General features: G+C 38.3%; 1 protein-coding gene across 3 annotated transcripts in view; it reads left to right on the top strand.

The window, feature by feature from the left end:
* The window catches only part of LOC134790918 (zinc finger protein ush), a 281,118-nt gene extending 258,932 nt beyond the window's left edge, over nt 1-22,186 (top strand). For all 3 annotated transcript variants that reach the window (XM_063761924.1, XM_063761923.1, XM_063761925.1), the window contains exons 2-3: nt 16,433-18,333; nt 18,791-22,186. In XM_063761924.1, the coding sequence (XP_063617994.1) occupies nt 16,433-18,333; nt 18,791-19,186 (2,297 nt within the window). In that variant the 3' untranslated portion in view covers nt 19,187-22,186. The remainder of the gene's footprint in view (nt 1-16,432; nt 18,334-18,790) is intronic.
* Nucleotides 22,187-23,693: the final 1,507 nt, after the last annotated feature.

Genomic DNA, 23,693 nt, shown 5'->3' on the forward strand with positions numbered 1-23,693 from the left:
AAATAATTGATGGTACGTAGCTCGGGAGGAATGTTTACTAAGCAAAGAAGAAATATTCGCGTGCTTATTACACTAACTCTTTGACAATGGCTACTGTGCGTGAGCCTGGTTACCAATTGTAAATCCAAAAGTGTAATCAATGCAAGATAGATCAATAATTGGGGTCACTACAAAAAACAATGTACTCATGTTACATTATTCCTATGATGTGGCACCGACGTATTAGCCATGAATTTTTCCATGAAATGACAGAAACGAATATGCTGATGGTTTGCGTGTTACAAATACAAATGGTACATGGTTTATTTTCTGACTCAAAATCGTATATTAGAATTCATGTGACATAAAGGGTAAATAATCAAACTACCTTCGCGGAAATCATGATTATTATGAGTTGTGTATTTACCGTTCATACTTAAAATATACCGACCTACTTAGTCGTGTAATTAAATACTAAGATATTTTTACATGAGGGAACGTATAGAGAAACCTGCATATTAAGCCGGTATAGTTGTATACATTTTATGGACCTTATGTCCTAAAAGAAATATTGTTCGGTTAAAATAACCAGTTATAATCAATTGAAATGCTATTTATAGCACGATATGGGTATGAATCGATGTTAACTTGGTGTCAACTTAACATGTATTTATATATACATAGGTATGTGCTGTTTATGATAATAAACAATGCTAATAGGTAACGGACCAGTTAAATTATCAAGGACCGTTACGATGTCAAGTGAGTCAAGAACTATAGATAGCGTACTTAGACTGATGAATGCCGAGGGCTTTGTTATTGTTTTACTGTAGGAGTAGACACGTAACCTCAGCATCAAATGAATTGAGTAGTAAGTCGGAGTCGACTAACAAGAAAAATAAATTGCAAGATGTAAACTGTACATCACATCTATGCTGCAGTTGGTATAAGTAATAATTAGTAGGTTGAAACTTTCAACCGGTACTAGCAAAACAAATAATTAGTAGGTTGAAATGTTCAACTGGTACTAGCAAAACAAATTATTAGTGGGTTGGAACTTTCAACCGGTACTAGCAAAACAAATAATTAGTAGGTTGAAACTTTCAACCGGTACTAGCAAAACAAATAATTAGTAGGTTGAAACGTTCAACTGGTACTAGCAAAAAAAATAATTAGTAGGTTAAAACGTTCAACTGGTACTAGCATATCAAATAATTAGTAGGTTGAAACGTTCAACTGGTACTAGCAAAACAAATAATTAGTAGGTTGAAACTTTCAACCGGTACTAGCAAAACAAATAAATAGTAGGTTGAAACTTTCAACCGGTACTAGCAAAACAAATAATTAGTAGGTTGAAATGTTCAACTGGTACTAGCAAAACAAATAATTAGTAGGTTGAAACTTTCAACTGGTACTAGCAAAACAAATAGTTAGTGGGTTGAAACTTTCAACCGGTACTAGCAAAACAAATAATTAGTAGGTTGAAACTTTTAACCGGTACTAGCGAAACAAATAATTAGTAGGTTGAAATGTTCAACCGGTACTAGCAAAACAAATAAGTAGGTTGAAATGTTCAACTGGTACTAGCAAAACAAATAATTAGTAGGTTGATTGTTCAACTGGTACTAGCAAAACAAATAATTAGTAGGTTGATTGTTCAACTGTTGCTAGCAAAACAAATAATTAGTAGGTTGGAACTTTCAACTGGTACTGGCAAAACAAATAATTAGTAGGTTGGAACTTTCAACTGGTACTAGCAAAACAAATAATTTAGTAGGTTGGGACTTTCAACTGGTACTAGCAAAATAAATAAGTAGTGGGTTGAATGTTCAACTAGTACTAGCAAAAGAAAAGAAATGATAAGCGAAATCATAACACTTACCTACGATACAAACAGAGAATAATTAGTAAGTTGAATGTTCAACTGGTACTAACAAACCAAAAGAGTCAAATGTACCTAGTAACTAGTCTAGTAGACGCGATAGTGGTGGTTGGTACTAACGATAGGACTTTTTGTTATAGGTCGTCCAAATTAGTACAACATAGTACTTAAAAGTAAACTGACGCGATATAGTGTTGGTTGGTACTAACGGTAGTATCTTGTTTTAGGTCATCCAAAATGTCCTAGATACCACCATTAGACGGATTCTTTAGCCCACCAAAACTTAATAGGGAGGCAAAATAGTCATAAACTGACATTATGTTAGTATAGAGTGACCTCCTATTATGTAATGTATTTATTGAATTCGAAATTATATAATAAGCAGTTTAGTGCCTCTGCCTACTGCTCCAGTTAACTTAAGGCGTAGGTATAGATGGATGGCCTCGGGAATAGGCATATCTACTAATGTAGATTCAGGGTAGATTTCAATTATACAAAAAAATAAATAATTACGCCAGTTGGAAAACATTTCCTGTAAAGTATTACAATTTAACCTTCTTCTAACCTATACCCGTATCATAAATTTACTGCATTTTGCAGATGTTCGTATGGGTAAGAACTTAATGTATCAGCCTAAATAAAAACGAACAAAGTATATATAAAAATATATTATACGACGACTTAGACGGTATTCCGGTTAAAGATTGTTGTAGCAATCCTATTGGAACAGTTAGGAGACAGGTTAAATTATAGTTTAAGAGAAACAAGCAGGTGATCAGGATAAGAGTATTAATGCATTCTGCGTAAGTAGCCGTGGAAATTGTGGAACACAGAGGCATGCCTAAACTGCCCAAATAAAACCTATAAATAGATGAGGATATACAATTCTTCAAAATCGTATATGACCCAGATTTCATATAATAAATCCCAATTCCAATCTATTTTAGAGCCGGAATACATGATTCTATAGAATAATAATCAGGGCAAAGCTCAATTACAAACCCAAGTACAACAGGTACGTAAATAGACGCTGGGCCTGTCATAATACATCATGTCATGTAGTACCTAAAGTCAATGCTGTAAAAACTGAAGTGGCGATGCGGGGAGCCTTACACGGTGAGGAAGCACTGCTTACTTAACTAAACTACGAAACTATACCCAAGGCAACCATGTCTTAGGTACTAACAGTAAAAACTCTAGTGACCAGCAGTTAACCTAATGTTTTGTAAATAGACATACGACTTTTGTCGGTTAACAGTGTAGATGACGAAGACCCTTTTTAACAACCTAGGTAGTAGGTACACCTACTCAGATGAAGATGAGTGATGTGTGTGATGTGATGACTAATTATAATTAAGTGTAATTAAAAAGGCACTTTACCGGAAAATATATTTCCTTATTTCAGTCACATGCATAAACATACAATAATTAAGGATGCCAAAAAACTTAGGTATGCGGTTGAGACAATACATACATTAGAAATTATACATAGTCTCAGAACCGATACATTAAATCAAAACAGAAACAAATAACTAAATACTGTGTGTAACAAATAACTAAACACATTATAAAATAAAAACAATAAGTATTCGAATTAACCGTGATTTTGATCGCTCTCAATGACAGTTTGCCTGATGTTTAATTTGTTGAGGCTAACAAATTAAGTAAAACTAGTAGATTAAAGTTGTAGCTTGAACCACTTCATTGATCTACCCAAGAGTACACATTTATTGTACTAATTGAGCACTAAGACTCAAAAGACCAAAAACCTAGGTCTTATCATTTAGAAACGTTAAACGTAACGATAAAATGGTAAAGGGTACATTTTTGTATATACTTTGTGCAATAAAGTTTAAATAAATAAATAAATAAATAAATAAAGGACCTAAACATTCGAACTGTACTCTGGTGTACTCAGTATTTCATGGGATCATGGTTAGAATAATGGAATTCCATTGGTTCGTTGGAAGATGTTTATTGAAATTAAATGACATACTTACCAATGGCAAGATATAGGAAGCAGACATACAAGGTGTATACCTATGTTTCAGGTTTATAAAATATGTTGCAAGTAATTGAAATAAACCAAAGAAAAAGTGTATAATTACAAATAATTATATTTATGTGACAGTCTGACAGTAATTATTGTGGAAATAATAATACAATACTTACTGGTCACAATTCAATTGAAAAATCAGCTTTCAATTAGTAAAGTGTTACGTTATTTTCATAACATAAATTGTAATTATGATTCTTCGCATAAGTAAGTTGCTAGAATAATATTACATTCGATATTATATTTGCTGTGTTACTTTTTGAGCAATAAAATGAATAAAATAAATATTTGGATTAATTGATGTCAAGATTATATTATTCAAGTATTATAATTAAAGAACGATAATTAGATATGTATGCAATGCAATTAATAATAATAATGGTCCAATAGGCAGGTAAATCTTAGTAGGTACCTAACAAATTAATAATATATAAATCTATTTATATAGATTATTGTTTCCTTAACCTATTCACAAGTAAAACTAATCATATTTGACGTGGTACCTCTACAACGAATGTAACATTCCTACTTTATTTGACCTTGGATTATCTACAAGTATTTTAAATTGCATTATATATATATTAACATCATACAAGACAAGTAAAACTGAGTCAATCAGTTCTTGCCAATAAGTAACTAATGTCCAAGACGCTTGGCAAGCTTACAATGTTATTGTACCTAAATCATGAAATAGGTATTAATTAGTAAAATATTATATTGTATGCTAATGGAAATACCTGGAAATGTGTAAGTATCAAAAGGAAAATGTAGTAATTAAGGCGTTTAAAGTAAATCTTTGAATTATAAGCAATTGAATAAAAAACTCAAAACTGCAAATAGGAGAAGGAGAGGGACTGACACCTAAGAAGAAATTGTAAAAGTAAAATAATAGTTTTACAGATTTAAAGGCTTGCTAGTGTTGGAAAATATTTATTATTTAACTGTTGTAAAATGAATACATCCACACCTCGCCGAGTTTCTTACGCCGGTTCTTCTCGGGTCTGAGGTTAACCTTTCCGAACCGGTGGTAGTATACCTAGATTGGAAAAATAAATTAACCTAGCGAGTATAAGATAATACGATAAACTGAACTATTGTTGCATGATAAATATATAAAGTAAAATAAATAAATCGTTATAAAAAGGGAGAGATGTGACGATTACACAATAAACAGTACGATGCAACTACCCGCTAGCTTCACTCCGTGGAGAAGTGTCATGGCGTGCGGGTGGCTGGCGGAGTGCACGAGCAATAACAGTTGTTTCATTTGATCACCCAGTACACAACGGAGCCTGGACGTCACAATGTGGAATGAAAAAAATACTTGACTTGCAACCTTATGCAGCTTTAATTTTTTTACTTTAAAAATGTTAGTTAATTTAGGTTCTAAATTGCATGCAGAACTGTGATCGCGAGCACGATAGACGAAAATAAGAATAAAACTATATATATTGACTGAAATTATAGACTTAAAATACCGGCATGAATTTTCAGCAATATGAAATTTACGATTTTTGATGAGATTGCACTTTTTAATGGCAGTTGAATTATTGTTTCCATTAACTTACTTTTGGCAAATTTATTATTTTTTTATATTCTCTACTGTTGAAGTAAATAATGAACGTAGAATGAAGAACGATGAATGAAGTAAACGTACGTCTTATCTAGACGTAATTAATATTTGACGTATCATAATGTTCAAATCGGGCAGTAAGTACTATACCTAAGAACTTATGTAAAAAGTAATGAAATAAACGCATTTGTATTTGTTGTATTTTATTTTTTTTGTATTTGTAAGTACTTAAGTAGGTACCTTTTACCTGCCGCAATGTTGTATTCTGAAAATATAAAACAATACTTTTCCCACTAGGTAAACGCGAAATGAAGGTCTAAATACAAAAGCTATTATCAAAAGCGGTTTAATTCCCCGTTATCTCGGCATCGCACGTGTTGTAACTATTTTTTTAATTACGAGTATGTTACTACTGTTGATGAATGACCCTCATTAGAGAAAGTGGGGATGGATGCGGCATTCTGTTGGTTTTTTAACCGACTTCTATTTCATAGAAGGAGGAGGTTCTGTATTCGGTTGTGGCTATTTTTTTTCTTTTTTTTTTTCTCTATGTACGTTCACCGATTACTCCGACATCCGTAGTCCGATTTGAGTAATTCTTTTTTTGTTTGAAAGGAGCTACCTCCGAGTTGGTCCCATTTTAATTTGGTTCTGTTCTGATGATGGGATCCATGAGGAATTGAGGGAATTGCTCAATTTTTAAAGGCACATGCATGGTGTTTTGGGCATTTTCTTAAGCAACCCGAGCATTTTCTCCCGAAAACCACCAATTTGATGAAGTAGACCTGATAATGATGATTATTTTGATGATAATGATGATGATTTCTTTAAATGTGTAAGTATCTTCAGCGATTACTCCGGCACCTGTGATCCGATTTGAGTAATTCTTTTTTTGTTTGGAAGAAGTTACCTCCAAGGTGTTTCCATATTATTTTTGGTTCTGGTCTGATGATGGAATCCATGAGGAATTGAGGGAACTCCTCAATTTTTAAAGGCACGTGTTAAGTGATTTCGGGATTTTCTAAAGTAACTCGAACATTTGCTTCCGAAAACCACCAATTTGATGTACTGCAACTGTAGCCTTACCACGAGTTTGACATTGACATATTCGCTAACGTCTTATGCATCTAAATGTAACTTTTTATGCATCTCGCTCACACTAAGGTTAGTACGAGCGAGATGCATAGGAAGTAAGTTACACACATGCTAGCGAATATATCAATGTCAAACTCGTGGTAAGCTGGTAAGGTTACTGATCGGGGGTTAGGGTTAGGGTTAGGAGTTAAGGGGTCAGGGATTAAGGGGTCGGGGAATGGCGGTGAAGGGTTGCTGGTTCAGGATCGAAGGGTTCCTGGATCAGGGGTTGATGTGCTGTGAGGTTGAGTGATCGGGGGGCTGAGGGATTGGGTCAGAGGCGGGGCGGGCGGATGGATTTAGTTGACAGGAATTATAATTTCCCAGACGGACTCGAGAAAATTCCTAATTACATATTTACTAAAGTAATAGGTACACGAATTTAGTGTAAAACATGATATTGTTTTTCATTCATGCGTCGCGCTCTTAACAATGCGTTAAAACTAAAAATGGTAATTTAAAACTTTTTACAAAAAAAATGAAACCGACTTCAAAAAGGATGAAATAAAATATTATCCTTTTTAGTCTATGCGTTACCAACTGATATGTTTGAAGTCGGTGCCAAGCCAAGTAGTAACAATACCAGTCAAAAATAATCAGCTTTATGGCTATAAATCCCATTAGAACTGTACTAATAACTATTATAAATGTGTAAAGAATTCTGTCTGCCTCTTTGTCGCCTTTTCATGGCTAAACAACTGAACCGCTTTAGGTGAAATTTGGCAAGAAGGTAAATTCCTTGAATTGTTTTATATTTTGAAATGTAGTCCTCTGGATAAGGGACGGGAAATAACTCAGTCCCAATCCCACACTTGCGTGCTATAGACTGTTCGAGCATTAGTAAGAAATGCTCTTTAAAAAATACGACGGCATAAATATGCATTTATATTTACACTAATGTGCCGACAAACATGGTACGGACTGCGCCAAGAAGGTTTGATCGTGTGTTCTGAGGTGTGTTCTTAGGTCCAGTCGTCAATTATATGTTTACACTTTTGCACCTTACTCCTTTGTAATAAGGCGAAAAGTGTAAACATATTTTTAACGTCGACTGTACCTACAGAAAGTACGGTTCATTGTCGTCGTGTAAGGCAATCCAACGTAGGTAAATCCTTATCGAATCACACCAAAGTCATGGTATGTTTCAAAATTTGGCTTGGCACCGACTTCAAACATATCAGTTGGTAACACATAGACTTAAAAAAGGATAATATTTTATTTCATCCTTTTTGAAGTCGGTTTCATTTTTTTTGTAAAAAGTTTTTATTTTAGTTACGATTTGACAAGGAAAACTTGTAATTTTTTTATTGGGGAGATAGGGGTCGGTATTATAAGGTTACAAATTACAATGTTAATTGTTAACCAATTGATGGGATATATTATCATTTATATGTTTATACTACAAAGGACTTCTTTTGTTTATTATCTATTAAGAAGATTGTACTTAGGTAAATTGAAAAGAAAACACATGGGACTTTAGTTATTAATGTAATTTAAATTAGATGGGATAACTTCGTACGTTCCAGGGCAATTTATGGGCTTTTGATATTGCAAATTTCTTTCACTTATAGATGAGTCAAAACTCCAATTATCAAATATGGTTGTCTGTAAATTCGGTTTACGGGCGATAATTTTGCGTGATACCGTCATAAGAAAACGTGGCCGTAAAGATCTATCCACAACGTGACACTTTTTCGTGCATGCTACCGGTGTTCATCGATTTATAAGACGTTATCACGTCAATAAAATACGAATAGGAAATTAAACGTTTGTTTGCGGTAGATAGGTACTTTTCAGGTATTGGAGAAATATCTGAAATATGTCATCCAAATTATCTCATGTCTCATGATTGGTGCCGTCAATCTCTGATTTAAATTCAGGAATTTTAACCAAAATATATCGTGCCCATTGCTCTGCAAAAACGTGTAGTGAAATATGCCGCGTCCATGTTTCACCGGCTCTCAAACCCGCAAGTACATTTAGTAAGACTTCATGAATATTAACTTTTTCTACATCAATCATACCGCATTACGCCATTAAATCAAAAAGGCCTCAAGCACCCACTTGTCAAGCAACTTAATGACCTCTTTAACTTTGCAGGGTAGCGATCACACGATTGCAAACGTCACGAAACTGAAGGCCGTAAGCGCCAAGGGCTTTCACAGGTTCTATGCCTTTTTGGATTGGAAATATGAAAAGGGTTAATAAGAAAGTGGGTTAATTTTTTGTTGGCATTTTTTGTTAATTTCCCTCCGTTTTTACGGTGATTAGGGGATGTTAATTAGTTACGGATAAGGGTAGTTGGAGGTTTTACTGCGATATCATTACATTGCAAATAGTACCTATTTATTTTATTTATTTACAAGTTCCCACAGAAGTTTTACATACAAAACTGCCATTCGCTCTATTTTCTTGGTACCTACATTTTGTATGTACCGTCACAAATGTGACACCCAAAATGTGTATGAAAAACTAGTGACACTTTTTTCTTTGTTATTTCAATCTTTTGATTCCGAGTCAAAATAACACAAAGAAGTTAATTTTTCGAAAAAAAGTAAATGGTACTTATTTATCTATTCTTTTTTTCTGAAAACCCCTTAATAAAATACATACATAATGTTGCCTGATAACACTCAGTGGTGCCCTCTATAAATTTCTCCTTTACGAAAGTTTATGGAGCTCAGCGTTCCCTCTAATCTTTGAGCCGTACGTTACTATTTACTATTTAGTAAATATATAATCAGATGGCGATGAAGTGGCGGACGGGCGTGCGTCACGATCGGACCGGCATTAACATATCGCGGGTTCGATTCCGCTATCGTCCGGTGTCGCGGACGAGAGCTAGGGTCCATTGAGACACGATACGATTTTTTTTAATTTGGTGTGGTTTTCTTATACTCTCGTAAGGCTCTCGGTTCTACCTATAGTACTTATTAAGTTCCATATCATTTTAAATAATTTCAGTTGTATTGGTTTTGTTTCGTTATATTTTCACCCAAACCAAAATTAATTATATTTCCTTCACTATACGTTGAAATTTCACTGGCCAATTTTGGATTTATTTCTTGTATGACCGGGCCTTCGGACGGTATAACGGTGCACATCCTAATTTATGAAATCTAGTAATATTTCCTACACCGGACGCCATCTAAGACTGGACAAAAAGTCTTAAAAAATTGACGGCTTTGTTCGTTCATATTATTATTATTATTTGTTTAAATTTAATATTAATTGTTTCTTTCCGCCAACCTATTGACATGCATTCAAATGATTGATGATAGTGGTGCCTATGTCGCATTTCAATGGACCTTTACAGTGATTACTGATTGCCTCTCCAAACGGCACCGATAATCGCATGTGATTTGCAAAACATTGCGGCATTTGTTCGATCGATTAAATTCGTTGCTACTACTTAGACAGCAATCATGTAAAATCGAATGTCATTTGTTGCAACGTCTGTCAAAGCCTTAATAGATAAATTGGTCCTTCGAGCCGGATTTTTCGTTTTCGTTAAAGGTTCGTCACTGGCACAACAAACAATGGGATATTTAATAATGGCCTAGTGGGTAGTGATCCTACCTGTGAAACCGATGGTCCTGGGTTCGAATCCCGGTAGGGGCATTTATTTGTGTGATGAACACTGAGTCATGGGTGTTTTCTATGTATATCAGTATGTATTTATCTATATAAGTATGTATATCTTCGCCTAATAGCACCCATAGAGCAAAGCTTTGCTTAAATTGTGTCTAGGTTGATGAGATTGAAAGTGCATACATAATCTCGTCTCGCTAAATAGTAGCATGGAAACGTGCGGCAAAAACGTTGGTAAGCGAGGTAGATAAACATTTCCTTGTAGTGGGCATGTCCCGCGCATGACGAATAAATCTTGATGTCGTCGCCGCAGATAGCTGTAATGTATGGAATATTGTCCGCCACTCATTTGCTAGATACGTTGGGTTTTATATACTATTTCTTTTAGTGGAAGGACATTCTCGAAAGTTGAATTTTAGTCCAAATATGCCCTAAAATACAGGTCTGATGTTTTATAAAGGTGGATCCAGAATTCAGTTAACTTTTGTGGTTTGTTGCTCCACAGTTGCTACACAAAAGTTAACTGCGATGTGGATGCACCTTAATACCTAAATATTGCGTTACCGACCGCTAAATTCGGACGCCGGCAACAGAATTAAATATGCCAGTTTTTCACTAAAGAGGATGATTCTCACTCAAGATATCCTTTGCACTCAAGCTTCACCGTGACGTTCCATTGACAGTTTAGTTTGACATGGTTTCTTTTTTCGCTTTGAGAAATCTGCGCCTATATAATGGCACAAATTTGCATTTTTTAATTCATCAGTCATTTAATCTATCAATGGACTTATTTTCTAAAGCTGGCCATCTTTATTGAGATATAGATGGTCAAGCAAATCTTGTCAGTAGAAAAAGGCGCGAAATTCAAATTTTTCCTACCTACATTTTTCAAATTTGCCGCCTTTTTCTACTGACAAGATCTGCTTGACCCAGTATATTAGTAAAGTTTTTCATCATACAAAGTAGGTAGGCACTTGCGCTCCATTCATTTTACACTCCAATCATACGTTTCTATGAAAAAATCTCATTCTTTAGCTGACCCGACCAATTACAATCTTGTTTCTCCAATCCATATAATATAACGCTTGTTAACCACAAAAAAAAAAACGTTACACATTAAGAAACAAAACCAAAACAGGAGCTATTGTATTTCAAGCATTCTCAATTCAAATTAAACACCCCGTCTTTACCGCATGACAGATGAACTAACAGACCAACACAGCATCAAGATGCCAACATCGATAATCTACAGTCCGTCAACCTTTGTCTATGGTTTTATTTTTAGCTGGCAACACCGCTAATGGTGTCCGAGTTGTAGTGACGTTAAGTTGACAGGGCGTAGATTCTAGATGGTAGCACTGATAAATAGTTTTTGAGTAGAAAAGTTTGGTTCGTTGCATTTTGATTTAGCTAAAAGACTAAAGAAGTTAGTTCTAGAAATCTGACTGGCAGTAATCATAATAGTCATGAGGAGATGACTATTTTTCTTTCTTTCTTTATTATTTTTCCACAGAGTCGTGTCGATCCTGCCTGTTCTACTGAATCAAATATGTATCTAGAGTTAGATCAAGAAAAGTCTGCAGCGATTTTAATAGCCCATGCAGTGCAAGTGTTATTTAATACGTCATAATCTCATAGACGTTTGACGTTTAAAATAACACTTGTACCTACTGCGTGGGCTATCAAAATCGCTGTAGACTTTTCTTGGTCTAACTCTAGTAGTATTATAGTATTTTATGGGTCCTAGTATTTGATTGTCTAATTATGTATAATAATTGTCAGTGCTAGTTCTTTTGTTACAAATTAATATAAGATGTGGCAACATTAGCGAAAAGTTGTGAACTAAAAAATCATTACATATATTATGTATTATGTACGCGTAGAGCATGTGTAGAGCCAACATGAACTACATACATTAGAATAGTGCAAGTCAGAAAAGAGAATTTATTGTCACTACTTAGCAAAAGAAGATCTCATATTTGCTTCATAGTTGTGAAGAATCGAATTTGTACAAGCAAGCAAATATAAACCTTACAGGCTTGAATTGTCATGTCAGTTACTGACCTGTCTAATAACTAAATACTGCTCTCTTTTGCTCAGTAAATCGTTTAGTTCCCATAATTAGCAAGATCTGCCGATACAGGTAGAGTGGCAAGTCAATGCCGATGCTAACTTATGCCAATGAGTTACCTATATCACTTTCAATAACGATCTTGCTTTCTTGCTTATAAAACCTAGCATTCATGGGCAAGTATGAGAGGCATTATCTACTGGACTGAGGAAGTATATTATAGATGAGTTGGGTATTAACTTTGGTATTAACACATTCAACGCCAAGAACCCGACTGTCAGGTACACTATTCGTAACGATTACGCGCTCCATACGGCAAAGACGTGGCTACGCGCTACGAGCGTAACCCGTAGCACTTAGTGGCAATTAATGTGTTAACATTATACACGCAAAAAAAATCAAATCAGTGAGAAAGTGCTAGATAGTCTAGATACTATAAACGTGCAATTCCTTTAAAAATATGTAAGTATGCCGTTTATAGGTAGGTACATATATAGTGGCACTACAAAACTTTGTAACACCAAAATCTGAGCAATGTTAGCTAAGGCAGACCTTGTCAGGAATTTTGTAATAAAATCAGAAATATTGTATTTTTTTTCTGGCAATTCAAAGTAGGGTTCCGCTGTTACCCTTCGTATACGGAACCCTGTAAAGGTTTACTGACTAATAACAGTTATGAAGGCGGCGACAGGCCGAGATCAATCACAACGGCATACATAATACATGTTATGTTTTATTTATGAACTTTATCGCCGTGATATCAGAAAATCAATTTCATGCTCGAGCAACTCGTATTTGACATTTGAACGAATTACCATTGGGTTGACTGTTATGAAATTCTTGTTATCATCTGGCATACCAATACCATCCACAAATAAGGGTTTCTAGGTGACTACGAAACCCTAAAAAGACGCGAAATAAAAAAAATGTAACAGATCGAGACTTTGCGCCTACATTTTTTAATTTTGTGAGTAGTCTGAAAATGGACTCTGAAGTTAAGGATAATTTTCGAAATTCCCCGACATTCTGATTGTTTTTAATTACCCCATAACGTGTATTAGGATAATCGCAACTACTTCAAAATGTCGGCCAATTCCGAAAACCACCTAATATAATAATAATAATTCCATCATGATTAGAGTCCATTTTTAGGGTTCCGTACCCAAAGGGTAAAACGGGACCCTATTACTAAGACTCCGCTGTCCGTCCGTCCGTCCGTCTGTCCGTCCGTCCGTCCGTCTGTCCGTCCGTCCGTCCGTCTGTCACCAGGCTGTATCTCACGAACCGTGATAGCTAGACAGTTGAAATTTTCACAGATGATGTATTTCTGTTGCCGCTATAACAACAAATAGTAAAAACAGAATAAAATAAAGATTTAAGTGGGGCTCCCATACAACAAACGTGATTTTTGACCGAAGTTAAGCAACGTCGGCCGGGGTCAGTACTTGGATGGGTGACCGTTTTTTTTTTTGCCATTTTTTGCATTATGGTACGGAACCCTTCGTGCGCGAGTCCGACTCGCACTTGCCCGGTTTTTTGATATTACGCGACATTCAGAACTTTTCGGAATTACCCGAATACACTTTACATACTTATTATTCGTGTACAACTGATCAGCTACCAAACCATTACAATTCGATGATGGATCACACCGGTTATCACGAAGTTGGTGATCGCTCACGGTCCGATGGCTATCGGCAGATACTGACGCGACCGATGCACGACTATTTTAATTGGGCCCGATGCCACAGATAAAAACAAGATGGCAGCCGTGACACGTGTTCGGTAAGTTCGACACGTCCGGACGGATCAAGTTTGGGAACATGGTGAATTACGCTTTGTTTAGCTGTCGTTTAGATTAAGTATTTTTAAACGCTTCACACACCTTACTTAATTTAGAATCTTAAATGACTTACGGCGCGATTCGGGAAATGATTTAGAGATTCACTGGATATGAAATAGTAAAGATATGTGACGTTCCACGGCAAAAGGTACCTTATGGCGACTGCCTTACGCTAGTATTAACGCCGCTCCAATATTCAACCGGAGCAATGGTACCTTTTGCCGTGGAATGTCACATATCTTTACTATTTCATATCTAGTGAATCTCTAATTCATTTCCCGAATCGCACCGTTAGTCACTGGCGGCTCGATTCGGAAAATGAATTAGATTTCTACTAGACTTCAACAAGTTACGATATGGATAATTTAAAGATATTTGTAAGATAGATATGTCAAATTTGACGTTTCCGCGATTCTGGAGGTCCTCTTGAACGATTTCGACAAGTTTTGACTTAGATATCCAAGACACGTCTAGTCGATATCTAATGTAGATCTAGTTGATCTCTAAATCGTCTCTAGATCTTGTTATTATCTCGAAATCCGAATAGGCCTGTGGGTGTAACCGCGTTTAGTACGTCTGACTGCACCAACTAGGAACAATATTTATGGGATCCTAGTTAGAATGCCAGGTACGATTGAATTAAGATAAAGCGCTTTATATCCACTTCGGTGACAAAATGTTGGCTCTCCTAGTGCAAAATTGTTGGGACATGCGCGTTACTGTAGTTTTTCTTTTTAATAACCTAGACCTACTTTCCTATAATCCATTTAATTGATTTTTAATAGATTATTCAAATGAAATCGTGGAAATAAAACCTACTTGATCTACAGGAAGCATTATTACCTTGAATACCTTGCGAGCAAGTATGCTAATGCGAGAAATCCTTATGGGCGTATTTATCGACCGTATGCTTACTACCAACAAAAAACTTTTATTGTAAATACAACGTTACATTTTTAATAAAAACCGGACAAGTGCGAGTCGGACTCGCCCACCGAGGGTTCCGTACTTTTTAGTATTTGTTGTTATAGCGGCAATAGAAATATATCATCTGTGAAAATTTTAACTATCTAGCTATCACGGTTCATGAGATACAGCCTGGTGACAGACGGACGGACGGACGGACGGACGGACAGTGGAGTCTTAGTAATAGGGTCCCGTTTTTACCCTTTGGGTACGGAACCCTAAAAAGTAGGTACTTACTTACCCGCAAGATACAATGGTAAACAACTACGTACCGATAGCCTCACAAATCTCTGGAATAACCTTTACATTATTCTATAATTCAGAATAACGCTCGTACTTGAACGCTGAGTTATTGCGATTGCAAACATGTCTGCTCCCACGAGATGCATGGCGCAACAAAGCCTTTGATTCTATGACTAGTCAAAACTATGCGGGCGAATTATGCATCGCATGCTTCTCTCATTTAAAGCCTTCGCTGACATGTTTATAAAGACAAAGGTTACAGATGAATATCATTTTAACGTTAACGAAACGAGCTGCAGCGCGCGGCTAAACGACACCCAGTCACGCCATCTATCTGATTCTACGTACAACCTTTCACCGAACAATCGCTTTATAACTTATTTAGCGAACGCTAACGAACTCCGATAACTCGAGTATGACGGCGCATACTCTAACGGCCAATCGCGCGTCACCGAACATCGGCCGGCCAATCAGCGCGCGCTAGGATAGCGTGACCCGAACGCAATCCGATTCGAGTCGTATTCGTTACCGAGAGATGGCGCGCGCCCAATCGTCGCGTCCATCGCGCTGTCGTGCCCATATAATGATCTTCACAGGGCCAGGAGAATGAAGTTGAGCCTCTCATTAATTGGCGTTTTGAGAGATCGCTGCGCGAAAGATAGGTTAATTCCTCGCTCGGTCGAGATCCTTGTCGCTGAAAAAGGAAGGTGAGCGAGCATTTTCTGGAAATCAGATCCAATTACATGTGCCCGTTAAGGTTTTGTTCTGTTTGCGCGCGATATTGATGGACTAGCTCGCTATTATCTGGAAACATTTCTCGCATTTGTTAACATGTACTGCCCCACCCACGCGGCGACATTTACATAGCGCGGGCACGTCTCAATTAGGAGCGTAATGTATGCCTCGACTCGGGCCTGGATCTGACTGACGCCGACTGATAGCGCGAAACGTGACGGGTGACGACTATCACCCGCTTCCCCGACACTAATAGGAGCCGATATTGGGCTCGATACTTTTTGTTTGCATATCCATTAGCGTCTATCCGCCCACTGGCTCCTTAATAAATTATGTAAATTCTATCCTTCTTATTTCAGGTGAGGACGAGGAATGGGGAAACGAGAGCGAGGCGATGCCAGGAGAACCTCGCACGCCGAGCTCGGGGGGAGAGCGGGCCGCGTCGAGCGGCGGCGCGTCGCCCGCGTCGGCGTCGGCGGGCTCCCCGGCCGCCTCGCCGCCGCGCCTGCGCCTCAACACGAGCCTCGCCACTGACCCCGCCCTGGCGCCCTCCGCCACGCCGGTCAAGCGCGAGCTCCCTTCGCCCTCTCCTCCGCCGCCGCCTGCAACGACGCAAGCGCAAGCCAGGGACTACCTCGCTCTAACAGCGGCGGCGTTCCCTGCGCTCTTCCCGGTCGCTCCGACCGGCTACATGTGCCAGCCATGCGGCATTCGCTATTCTTCTCTAAGCACGTTGCAAGCGCACCAGGAGCACTACTGCTCGAACAGGCGGCCGAAGCCTTCGGAATCTGTGGAACCGGGCGCTGATGCAGCAGGAGATGAATCCAGTAGCGATGCGAAGACTCCGAGACGTACAGGAAAGCAATATGCTTGCACCTACTGCTCGTATAGCGCTGATAAGAAAGTCAGCCTTAACAGACACATGCGCATGCATTCTTCATCTCCAGTCAGCAGCGGGACCCCTGCCCCGACCCCGACTTCTAACGGAGAAGCTACCGAAGGCCAACCGTCGCCCGATCGGTACTGCACTGACTGTGATATAAGGTTCAGCTCGATCCAAACGTTTAGAGCTCATAAAACACATTACTGTAGCACGAGACAGGTGGTGAAACCTGCTGCAGCTTCAGCGAGAGGAAGTTCTGTAACCTCAGGGTCTGCGCCTCCATCCCCTGGAGCCACACCACCCGCCCAGAACCAATATGCGCTAGCCCTGCCTACGAATCCTATACTGATCGTCCCGTACTCACTGCTGCGGGGCGCGAGTACCCTCCCGGGCACAACTCTACCAGATCCCGACACGCCGTGCTTTTTACTGCCGAACGGCACATTTCAACCGCTCAGCCGAGCTATACCAAATATGAATTCCGATGGAAAAGAAGCCGAAGTTTTAAAGTCCGCCAATCGGCCTCGGGAATCTTTGAAAGATGGTGGTACTCCTTTGGATTTAAGCGTGCGGCGGACTCCTGAATCAGTTGGTACTGATGAGCATGAGAAGGAAAATAGGCTGCGATCCGCGACGCCTGAACAGATTGTCTGCGCGCCGTCTCTCCCGGGATCTCCAGGCACACCGTCGCCACAGCGTCGATCATCATCTCCTACCGGAGAGAGCTCACCAAAGCGCCGACGACGAGACTCCAGAGGGCCAACGCCAAAGCCCCCAAGCGTCCCCTCCCCACCCGAAGGCAAATTCATCCCCGTACCGCCTGCAATCCTGCCGCCAGCCCTGGCCATGCGTCTAGCCTCAGAACTCCCTCTGGCAGCCGCTTCCCCACAAGTTCTAGTCAAGCAAGGTGTGTCTAAATGCAAAGAATGCAACATCGTCTTCTGCAAATACGAGAATTATCGCGTGCATAAGCAACACTATTGTAACTCGGGCGGGGACGAGCGGGTGAGTCCTGCGCCTCCGGAGCCTGGACCCCCGCCTCAGTACCGCCAGCTCTACTGTTTGGCTTGTGGGATCCACTTCAGTTCTTTAGACAACTTGGCAACGCATCAGAGCTACTACTGCACGAAGCGCGAGACGCGTTCACCTCGGTCTGTTCCTGAGGCTCCCAGGCCCGCATCTGGGTCGGAGGGAGGATGGAAGTGTCCGTGCTGCGACGTGGTATCGCCGACAGCGGCAGCAGCGCAGCGCCATATGGAGGCACACGCAGGCGTCAAGGCCTTTCGCTGCACCATCTGCCGCTATCGCGGCAACACACTGCGCGGGATGCGTACTCACATACGAATGCACTTCCCGAAGAAGCCTGCTGATTTGCAGGTAACTTGTCTTTCGTTTATTTTTTCGGTAATCAATACCTACTTTAAGTGATCAAAGATCATGAAATCGTGGTAGTGCAGTTTCGCATTTATTCCTTTAAACATAAAACTAACTTACCTACTGGATCCTTAACTTTTCAAGTGTGCTTGTAACCATTTCTCGACTGTGTTAAGTGACATAAATTATTTACGTGGCGCAATAGTTCTCATAAACTTACCTGAAAAAAAAATAGAAAATCATTTGAGGACTCAAAAACTTCGAAGTTATTTAACCCCTCTAACAATGCTGCAAATGAGCGAATCAACTATTTCTTGTTGCTATTATGTCCCGTCAGCCAGGCGACAAAGCAGAGTTTGTTGAAAGAACTCTTGTACTACGTTAATTATCGTGCTTGGTAGATGGCCCATAAATGCAAATGCCATGGCAAATATTTAAAATGGTATATTTTAAATTCCAGGAAGAGAGCTACATAGCCTGCGTGGTCGAAGAAGACAGCCGCGAAACCACTTCCCCCGCCCCCGCCGTAGGGGAGCGCGTGCACCGCTGCAGCTCGTGCGCCTACACCTCCACCTACCGCGGCAACGTCGTCCGCCACGCCCGCCTAGTCCACGCCACCGACGAACCAGAAACAGAGGAAACCTCCCCCATCCCCGCCGTGGACATCAAAAAAGAACCGGCAGATACAGAAGAAGAAACACCCAACTACTGCAAATCTTGCGATATTTCGTTCAAATATGTCAACACTTATAAGGCGCATAAGCAGTTTTATTGCACGGCAAATAACCAGGATGCCGCGGCAAATAATAATGTGCCGGCGGCGCTGCCAACCGCGCGGGTTAACGAAGTGCTTTGAATGTTGCGTTTGAAATTAGAAACGTTCAGAATGAGGATTGAGGTGATTATCAGGATTAGAATAGACCAGTCATAGATAGGTCTTTGAAAATTAATGTAGTGTCATTATCGAGTAGCGACTCATTCTTGACGCAACTGTATGTTAAAGGGATAATTCAATTTGTACTTATATCTTTTTTAACTTATATCAGCGTCTTTCTCTCCAGAGTTGCAACTCGATTGCGCTTGGTTATAAAATTAAGTGAAATCGTATCTAAAACTTTTGGATCTATATTATATCATGTGCAATAATTGAAATAATCGATATATTATACTGCATATCAACGCCAAATTTAACGGTTTGAATTTAATTTGATTGGACATAACGGCTTATGTAAATAGCTCTCAATATATAGTTTTTTTGTTATTGTTATTTAAAATTAAAGTTAATCGTGTATGTATTAGTTAACGTTAAAAACTACCAAATTGTAAATATTAAAGTATGTGTAAAGATATTATTACATCATAACGAAATTTTATTACCATTTGTTCTAAGCAATTGTTCTTAATTTGTTGTTAATTTTGTTTAATATTATTATTATGAACCTGAGTATTTAAAGTCGTACTCAATACAGGTACATTACATACAGTGCTATAGCTATCAGTAAACTAAATATTATAATGGTTTCACCAAAAATGTGACATGAACGGCATACATTTTACACAACTATACTTAAGCAAAGAAATCTTACAAGAGCAGAAGGCAGATATCTTCTATCGTTAAAAATTTATAGATGCAGGTATTACTACTTATCTCACTCTAACGGATAGCTGCCTCTTGCTCTAGTAAGTTTGCAAACTGCAAGAAAGACCACGAGTTGTTTTACATGCAACGAACTTACTCATCAGTTTTTGAAATCAGAGCCATCTATATTTCTGTGCTGACTACATTATATTGTTTCTGACATTCGTGACATCTAAAAGGGAGCCTCGTTTATATGCTACTTTTATCTTTTATTCCGAAATAAGTATCAAAGGTTAATCTCTTTTTGGAGTATGTATAAACATATTTGCCCTAACATGCGCTAAAGAGATGAATTATTTTTATGTAAAAATATAGACATACAATTCATGCATTACGTCACATTTTTGCCGAAATTTCATACTGTAATTTGTAAGTATCTTTTTAAAGCATTTTAAAGATACAATCTCAACTTTATCCTTTTCAGTTTAGGAACATACAGTCACCTGCAACAATATGTTACACAACGAAGGCCGCAAAAATATCTCACACGATCTTGTTTGTAGAGCCATACGAGCGTGTCACATATTTTTTGCGGCCTTCGAAGAGTAACAAATTATTGCAGATGACGCCTTACTTTTTACTTAGGGGACGTTCCGTTGCACGCAGAAATAGATTAAAAAGCATTTGGATAAATAAGGAATTAAGATAAATACCATGTTTTGTCAATGCCAAAGCATCGCTAGCGTATCGTATGCATTTATAGCTATCTCACTAATATAGTTATAGAATAATAAACACAAGACTTATCTTTAGAATTGTAAATTGTCACTGTGTTGTCTCGAAATGTGTTTAAGTTCTGGTTTTTGAAAAGGTAAACGAGCCGTACGATTACTAGCACCACTATATAATCAACGTAGAGTCTGTGCGGAAGGAGAAGAGGCGTAGAATGTATTGGATCCCATACATTTATCGACTCTTCTCTTCTCTGCGAAATCGACCCCACACTTCCGTTCGCGGCTTCGCGACGCGATTCGCGCACGAGTGTGAAGGGGGCTTATGAAACAGCCAAATTTTTTTTCACGAATTTGGGGTTGGTCCCATAGTAAAAGTTGCTCAGTATAATCCCACAACCTCCCTGGCAACGGGAATGCAGTTATTTTTTAGCCACCCTGTATGTATAATGGCAATAAAGATGTTTGAAGTTTGAAATATTGGTGGTTAATTTCGCTAATAATACTGTTGCCAGTTGTAAAATGTAAAACTTACCGTTGTCATCTAATTCTGCAGAAGACAAATCTTCTGTACAAAATTAAAAATATTATGGTATGTCTGTCTGTCAAAAAAATAGAAAGAGACATCCCATGCTAGTAACGTACGGTTTAATTACTTTTTATCATAATTACTTGTAACCGAATTTAGTCTACTTTGTTGTTATCAACCAGGTTATTTATATCGTTACGCTTAAATTGAAAATAACGGTAATTTCAGTAAGACGACATAAAATATTTGTGTAAACAACACAGTGTAACCGTTTATTTTTTTAATTTAAACATAACCGCATAAAATGGTTGTCATAAATCGTATTCTTCCATCAATATAGTTGGAATGTCAATCATTAATGACGTTATATCGATATAAGTACAGTCAGTTTGTATTGTTGTATTCTTGCTTGACGTACCTATTAAACTTTTTTATATTTTCGGATTTAATGTCATCAGTGCATTCGACAAAATAAAATCCAAATCCGTCTAGGATCGTAAAAATCACGTTACAGTCAACAGCAGAAGTCAAAGCCATCACAGACTGCACGTATCGATAGTGTGTAAGGTGGTCGCTACGAGCTTTAAGGACACCGCTATAAGTTAGAGCGAGAAAGAGATTTTGACCGCACGAAGGTCGCGATGCGGTAGTCTTTTACGGCTTTAACTTTGGTCAAAATTATCTGCACACCACGCTCTTGCTCGCTTAACAATAAAGTTGTGCTCAAATAATTTTGAACGCCTCACATGCTTAGCAATTTTTGACTGTTGACTGTACGAGTGTACGTACGCAATATTTCTTTATGTATGTTTATTAACCCTTTGAACGCCAAGCCTATCGTGTGAGACATCGTGAAGATTGTCGGAATGCACGAACGTTAATATTTAGCTGAAAGCCTACCGCGAACCACGTTCGACGTGTTGCCTCTCTGTCGCACTTGTAAATTCGTACTTAAGTGTGACACGTCTTTGGCGGTCAAAGGGTTAAAGAAAAGAAAATTGAGTCAAGTAAGTCTAATAGCCGCAACACACTACCGCACCGCACCGCGACCTTGGTGCGGTGCGGTAGTGTGTTACGGCTATAAATCTACAAAACATACTCTGTTCACATATTTATAACATGTTTGTAAAACCTTATGTACGTTGACATAGGGTTAACTTTCACGTGTTTCGGTGGTCACAGAGTAACGTAAATCATGACATTGTTACGAATTGCATCTGATAACGTGCCATAATCTGTGTTCTCAGAAATAGTTGTAACTTTAGACATCTCGAATAACTGAAACCTGGACCTTGTGTTTGTGGTAGAAAGTTTTAGTTAAAATCAATGTATTGAATATAAATAGGCACATTATAGTATAGGTACCTAGCTCAAAAATCCGTATTACCACAAGTAAAGTAAGGACGCAAAGCACTAAGAATTTGGTACATCAATCCGCCATTTCCCATCTCATCTCTATCAGAGCATAAGTATTGTTGTCCCACCGATGATGCCGGCGGTCAATGCCACTGTGCGATCGAGGCAGCAATATAAATTATGCACCTACGATAAAAATAGGAAATGGCGAGTCAATGTGCGAAATTCCTCATGCTTAGAGTCCTTACTGTAGTAACATAATCAATGTGTCCGCAGCCGACAAAACGCCCCACTTTGCCGCTTGCCATAAAGACGCTTTGACAGGTTATTCGTATAAAGATACAAGCAAATCTCGTCCTTATGGCAAGCGACAGAGTAGGACCTTTGACTAGACTTTGACACAAATGTTTTTGTTGTTATTTTTTGAGTTTTAAATCACAGACAAAACACAAGGTAGCAGAAAGTAAGCTGTATTTAAACTAAAACATGTATTTATTTCACAATTCCACTTGTAATTAAAATTCGACTTTGAGGCATTGCAATAGGATAGCTTTTTAAGTGTCATTGTGAAATAAGTTCTATTAGCTATAGGATATTCTTAAGATGTTGATTAAGAGTGGTTCTATAGAGATTTTATATTAATATTTATCTTTCACAAACTTAAAATTTAACTAGGATTGGTCGCTCGCTCTGTTTTCTTTATAAATAGTATTTTATACAATCGTCATATAACAGTAAAGAGGTTTTCAGTCAAGTACCGTGTTTAGGCCACGAAGCTTGCTGAGTGGCCTAAGTATGGTACGGGAGAGAGAGACAGTCGAAGCTTGATTATATCACTATTGCACACAATACCTTTTCTTCAAGTCAACTAAAATAATACTTTATGTACTATAAAACCTGAATAATTAAAAAAATTAGGTAAGTATCTCCGTAAATAAAAAGATAGTACAAAAGACATCAACGCACTTCTTATTCTTTAAATAGAAACGCGTTGATGTCTTTTGTTCTATCTTTTAGTTTATTGCTCTTGATCGCGACCACACTTTGATCGAATTCATAACAGTTGACTAAAACGTTTCGTTATACGTCATTATAGTTGAGTCGAGAGCCCATAGTGAAAAGTATGCGATGCGACAGTTTGGTATACGAAATCTTTATTCAACCATTA

Source organism: Cydia splendana, chromosome 5 (genome assembly GCF_910591565.1).
Source record: "Cydia splendana chromosome 5, ilCydSple1.2, whole genome shotgun sequence".
In the NCBI taxonomy this organism is placed as follows: domain Eukaryota; kingdom Metazoa; phylum Arthropoda; class Insecta; order Lepidoptera; family Tortricidae; genus Cydia; species Cydia splendana.